General features: G+C 36.0%; 1 protein-coding gene across 1 annotated transcript in view; it reads left to right on the top strand.

Annotated features, from left to right (window-relative positions):
- Nucleotides 1–1,324, top strand: part of LOC107586130 (15 kDa selenoprotein-like) — a 3,758-nt gene extending 2,434 nt beyond the window's left edge. The window contains exons 3-4 of the mRNA XM_016273372.1: nucleotides 94–265; nucleotides 644–1,324. Coding sequence (XP_016128858.1) covers nucleotides 94–265; nucleotides 644–775 — 304 coding nt within the window. The 3' untranslated portion in view covers nucleotides 776–1,324. The remainder of the gene's footprint in view (nucleotides 1–93; nucleotides 266–643) is intronic.
- The last annotated feature ends 5,300 nt before the right edge of the window (nucleotides 1,325–6,624 follow it).

Here is a 6,624-nt window from a genome sequence, read left to right as displayed (position 1 = left end):
AGTAATTGACACTTTATAATTCTTGTACTGCTTGATGATTATACAAAAATGGCTTAGAAATGTAGCAGAATAAACCAAGTTAATTTGAAATGCTTTAAAGGGTGTTTTTCTTGTAGCGGCAGTTCAGCTGTTGTTTTGTGGCATAGACTATCAGAGTGTTAACTTTTGCACTCCTGTTACAAAACAGTCATTTTTGTGGCTATATATCCCTTCAGCTTTTGTCAGGAGTGACAAGCCAAAGATGTTCAGGGGTCTTCAGATCAAGGTAAAGAATTTTTATTATTTTATAATTTTTTTATTTTTAGATAATAGTTAAGTAATAAAGTAAATAAATTATAAAGGTAATAAACGCGCATGGACATACACTTCTGTTCAAAAGTAAAAAAAAAAAAGAAATTACTACTTGTTATTAAGAAATTAATACTTTCATTAGCAAGGATCTATTAAATAAATTAAAAGTGACAGATATATATATATATATATATATATATCAACAACCCCTAGATTTTGGACAGTAGTGTACGTGCGCATATAAAATAAAATTATTTGGTACAAACAACTTTTGTCTAAATTTTTTTTTATTGCTTTTATACTTGGTTTAAACACTGGTTAAATCTAGATGCTTTTTTAAAATTCATTGCAGTATGTGAGAGGCTCAGATCCTGTACTAAAGCTGCTGGACGATAACGGGAACATAGCTGAGGAGCTCAGCATCCTCAAGTGGAACACAGACAGCGTCGAAGAATTTCTTAGTGAGAAGTTAGAACAAATTTAGTCTCACAGTTTCATATTTAAAGCCATATTTTCACTATTTGCTTTTTTTGTATAAATCTCAAACTGAATCAAAGGACCACAATTCATTTTTGTGCTCAATAATGGAAATTAAAACATAAATTGTTCTTTTTTTTTTGGGTCTTTGAAAGTAAATGCATCAGTCTCTGGTTTGAGTTTAAGCGATCGGGACATTTTTAGTTGATTTTTCTGCTGCATATTGTTGAATCGTTGACGTGTTGTGGCCTTTTATTCATCTTGTGTCTGAGTGAAGCCTGTTGAATGTGCTGGTTTGGTAAAGCTTGTGGTGACTTCTCAGAAGCACGTTTATGTGGATTTGCACGTTAGTGAAGGCCTGACAGTAAACCAGTCCCTGGCATGTGAGGCCTGAAGACCCTGTGTAACTCTCTGAGCATGTTGTTATGGAGGGAACCTTCGAGCTCTACCCCAGTATGAGAAGGTGGAATCTCTTCATTTAAATGTTTGATTAAAATATTGAATTTAAACTCAATTTCATTGGCACACAGACAAATAAACCTGTTTTTCATATTAATGTTTTTGTTTGACTTCTTTCCCCATAGCATTTCACAGGTAAATGTGTGAATGGTTTAAATAATATGACCTTTTGTGAAAAAAAAAGAAAAGAAAAGAAAAAACTAGATTTAATACTTGAATCTCGTCAAGGTTTTTTCCTTCCCATTTCAGGGTATTTGGAGAAGTGATTTGGTTAATATTAGATTTCTATAGTGCACTAATAAATACCAAACTGTTAGTTGACTAGATTTTATTAGAGTTCATTGGCATAATTATTTATGGCAAACCGTCAACATGTTCTTGCTCCCAGGCATTTTGAGCAGTAACATTATCTGTGATATTTATATTTTCACCACTAGATGTCAGCAGACATTTTGGTTGTATTCACTGTTTGGACAAATTGTTGGATGAGTTTCAAAGATACAGGGTGGGTTGCACCAACAAGGATTCAATTAAGCAAAGTTTAGAGCTAATCAAGGATTTGTTGATCTGAGTTTTATTTTAAATCAAGTTGTGTTGCACCACTTAATTTTAAACTTAGATTAACAAATCGGGGATTCGAATTCTAACCTGCGATTAAAACAAATAATTTTCTCCGCCATGATGGATTCGTCAATTAAACAGCAACAATGCTAATATTCCTTATCCTCTGTCTCTGACATAAGTTGCTTTTGTCAAATTTAATAGTTTGGTGCAACAGAGTTGTTAGATAAACCTTGATTTAATTTAGATTTTAGATGAATCTTTATTGGTGCAACCCACCCACAGTGTCTAAACAAGAATACAGTATAATCTAATGTTAATTTAATAGCAATTTCATGTCGCAGTCTAATTTGACAAATATGAACAAAAGTTTAAGGTCATAACAAAAAGTAGTGGATACATTTGCTTTGTTTTAATATCAAATTAATTTGTTTGAATTTTTATTTATCACACATAAATCTATTAAATAATAGAACCTACAGTAAGTGATATACCGTTGGCCCAGATTAGATACATGCATATAAATGGGGATGATTTTTTGTTCTTGTAATAAGTGTTTTGGACCGAGATTGATTAAAATTAGAGTAAAAACGATATTGTGAAATACTGTTAAAATTCAAAGCTACTGATTTCAATTTGAATATAAAATACCAGTCAAACGTTTTTGGACGGTAAGATTAGGAAAGAATTCTATTTTGCTCAACAAGCCTGCATTTATTTGATCCAAAATACAGCAAAAGCAGAAATATTGTTAAATGTTTACTATTTAAAACAACTGCTTTCTATTTGAATATATTTTAAAATGTAATTTATTCTTGTGATCAAAGCAAAATTTTCAGCATCATTATTCCAGTCTTCAGTGTCACATGATCCTTCAGAAATTATTCTAATATGCTGATTTACTGTTCAAGAAATATTTATTATTAGTAGTATTATCAATATTTAAAACAGTTGAGTAAATTTGTTTTTCAGGATTCTTTGATGAATAGAAAGATCCAAAGATCAGCATTTATCTGAAATAAAAAGCTTTTGTAACATTATGCACTATACCATTCAAAAGCTTGGAGTCTATATGTAGGTGCATCTCAAAAAATTTTGAAAATCGTGAAAATATTCTTCTTTCTTATTTCCAAAAGTGAAACTTTCATATATTCTAGGTTCATTACATGTAAAGTAAAACATTTCAGAAGTTTTTTGTTTTGTTTTAATTTTGATGATTAGAGCTTACAGCTCATGAAAGTCAAAAATCCAGTATCTCAAAATGGTATAGAATATTTGCTAAGATCAATTTAAAAAAAGGATTTGCAAAACAGAAAAGTTCAAGTTCATAAAAGTATGTTAATTTAAGCACTCAATTGTTGGTAGGGGCTCCTTTAGCACAAACTCCAGCATCAGTGATGTGTGGCATGGAAGTGATCAGCCTGTGGAACTGATGAGGCACTATCGAGCCTTCAGCGCGTCTGGATCGTTGGATCGACTGTTTCTCATCTTTCTCTTGAAAATATCCCATAGATTCCATATGGGGTTCAGGTCAGGCATGTTGGCTGGCCAAACAAGCACAGTAATATGGTCAGCAAACCACTTGGAAATGGTTTTGGCACTATGGGCAGGTGCTAAGGTCCTGCTGGAAAAGAAAATCATGCATCTCCATAAAGCTTGTCAGCAGATGGACGCATAAAGTGCTCCAAAATATCCTGGTAGATGGCTGCATTGACTTTGGACTTGATAAAACACAATGGACCAACACCAGCAGACATCATGGCACCCCAAATCATCACTGACTTTGGAAACGTCACACTGGACTTCAAGCAGCTTGGATTCTGTGCCTCTCCAATCTTCCTCCAGACTCCAGACCTTGATTTCCAAATGAAATGCAAAATTTACTTTTATCTGAAAAGAGGAGTTTGGACCACTGAGCAACAGTCCAGTTCTTTTTCTCCTTAGCCCAGGTAAGATGCTTCTGACTTTATTTCTGTTTCAGAAGTGGCTTGGTAGCCCTTTTCCTGAAGACGTCTAAACGTGGTGACTCTTGATGCACTGACTCCAGCTTCAGTCCACTCCTTGTGAAGCTCTCCCAAATGTTTGAATCGGCTTTGTTTGACAGTATTCTCAAGCTTGCGGTCATCCCTGTTGCTTGTGCACCTTTTCCTACCCAATTTTTTCCGTCCAGTCAACGTTGCATTTAATATGCTTTGATACAGCACTCTGTGAACAGCCACCCCTTTCAGTAATGACCTTCTGTGACTTACCCTCTTTGTGGAGGGTGTCAATGATTGTCTTCTGGACCATTGCCAAGTCAGCAGTCTTCCCCATTATTATGGTTTCAAAGAACAAGAGATACCCGGAATTTATACTGTAGGGATGGTCATTTAATGAAACTCAAATGTAAAAATTCTAATATTTTGAGATACTGGATTTTTGACTTTCAAGAGCTGTAAGCTGTAATCATCAAAATTAAAACAAAAACTTTTTAAATGTTTTACTTTACATGTAATGAATCTAGAATATATGAAAGTTTCACTTTTTGAAATGTTACTAAATAAAAATGAACTTTTTCACGATATTCTAATTTTTTGAGATGCACCTGTGTGTTATGGAGGACGAAACCTGCAAAAACAATAAATACACAAATAAGTAAATAAATATGCAAATAAATGTGTGTATAAATACACAAATTCTTGTTTAAATACATATAGAAATAATTAAACGTGATTAAAGTAGGCAAATAAATAAAATAAATTGGTGGGAAAATGGAAAATGTTTAAGGAAATGCTAAACTCATCCTATTTATTTTCCTTTGATCACTCATTTATTTCTGAATGTAGTTCTGCATTTATTTTTCCTCTGTGCAACATGCTAATGAGAGGGTGTCAACCATGGAATTGGTCGGGGTCATGTCATAGCTGGGGGCGCGGCATGGGGAAAACAATCCTTTCCCGCTGACATGAAATGCATGGTGTTAATCCAGTATGGCCTACGTAAAGTCACTTTTTCCGTTCAACAGAGCAAGATACATAAAAAAACTGAGCTGTATTGTCCGTACAGTATCTGTGACTTTACAAACAACCCAACGAAATGGCCAGTGTCATTTCCTGACGTCAATTTTAGTTTTGTTTGTTTTTTGATTGAGTCTCCAGCTAGAGACAACTGTAATATCAGTATCCCATGGTCATCGTGAGATTATTCACTTTATCCGTGGAATAAGGGCTCGTTCTTTTGATGGCAGCTAGTGTTTATTAGGATGGTTTTACCTGCTCGTTGTTTAGGTACGTGTAAGATCATTTTTTTGCTCAGTAAACAGTCTTCTACAACCAAGTTGATCTGCAGCAATCTCTCTCTCTTTACGGCGGGAGAACCAAATTAGTGACACACAAGGGTACATCTTAGTTGATTCTCAATTTATTATTGTACAAACAGAGGCTCATATACAGTGGGGAAAATAATTATTTGATCCCCTGCTGATTTTGTAAGTTTGACCACTTACAAAAAAATTAAGGGTCTATAATTTTTATGGTAGGTTTATTTTAACGGATAGAGACAGAATATCAACAAAAAAAATCCAGAAAAAACGCATTATATAAAGGTTATAAATTGACTTAAAATAAGTATTTGATTCCCTACCAACCAGCAAGAATTCTGGCTCGCACAGATTGGTTGTGTGCCCAAGTGGAACACAGATTAGTCCTGTCACTTTAAGAAATTACTCCTAATGTCATCTTGTTATGAGTATAAGAGAAACCAGTCCATAGAAGGTGTATCTTCCATTCAAACCTCTCCCACCACCATGGGCAAGACCAAAGAGCTGTCAAAGGACGTCAGAGACAAGATTGTAGACCTGCACAAGGCTGGAATGGGCTACAAGACCATCAGCAAGAAGCTTTTTGAAAAGGAGACAACTGTTGGTGTGAATATTCGGAAGTGGAAGAAATACAAAATAACCATCAATCGCCCTCTGTCTGGTGCTCCATGCAAGATCTCGTCTTATGAGGAAAGGATGGTCGTGATAAAGGTGAGGGATCAGCCCCGTACTACACGGGAGGAGCTTGTTAATGATCTGAAGGCAGTTGGGACAACAGTCGCCAAGCAAACCATTGGTAACACACTACGTTGCAATGAGTTGAAATCATGCAGTGCCCGCAAGGTCCCCCAGCTCAAGAAGGCACATGTACAGGCCCGTCTGAACATCTAAATGATTCAGAGAAGGCTTGGGAGAAAGTGCTGTTGTCACATGAGAACAAAATTGAACTCTGGCCTCAACTCGACTTGCTGTGTTTGGAGGGAGAGAAATGCTGACTATGGCCCCAAGAACACCATCCCTACAGTCAAGCATGGAGGTGGAAACATTATGCTTTGGGACTGTTTCTCTGCTATGGTTACAGGATGACTTCACCGCATTGAAGGACCGATGGACGGGGCCATGCACCGTAAAATTCTGGATGAGAAACTCCTTCTCTCAGCCAAAACACTGAAGATGGGTTGGGATGATGGGTCTTCCAGCATGACAGTGACCCAAAATACCGCCAAGGCAACAAAGGAGTGGCTCAAAAAGAAGCACATTAAGGTCATGGAGTGGCCTAGCCAGTCCCCAGACCTTAATTCTATAGAAAATCTGTGGAGTGAGCTGAAACTTTGAGTTGCCAAGAAACCTTAAGGATTTAGAGAGAATCTTTAAAGAGGAGTGGAACAAAATCCCTCCTGAGGTGTGTGCAAACCTGGTGACCAACTACAAGACACGTCTTACCTCTGTGCTTGCCAACAAGAGTTTCTCCACCAAGTTTTGCTTGGGGATCAAATACTTATTTGACTCACTGAAATGCAAATCAATTTATAACCTTT

The sequence above is a fragment of the Sinocyclocheilus grahami genome, unplaced genomic scaffold, assembly GCF_001515645.1.
Source record: "Sinocyclocheilus grahami isolate Dianchi unplaced genomic scaffold, SAMN03320097.WGS_v1.1 scaffold5.1, whole genome shotgun sequence".
Lineage (NCBI taxonomy): Eukaryota > Metazoa > Chordata > Actinopteri > Cypriniformes > Cyprinidae > Sinocyclocheilus > Sinocyclocheilus grahami.
The sequence above is the reverse complement of the archived record's forward strand: the minus strand, read 5'-3'. Positions and strand labels throughout refer to the sequence as shown.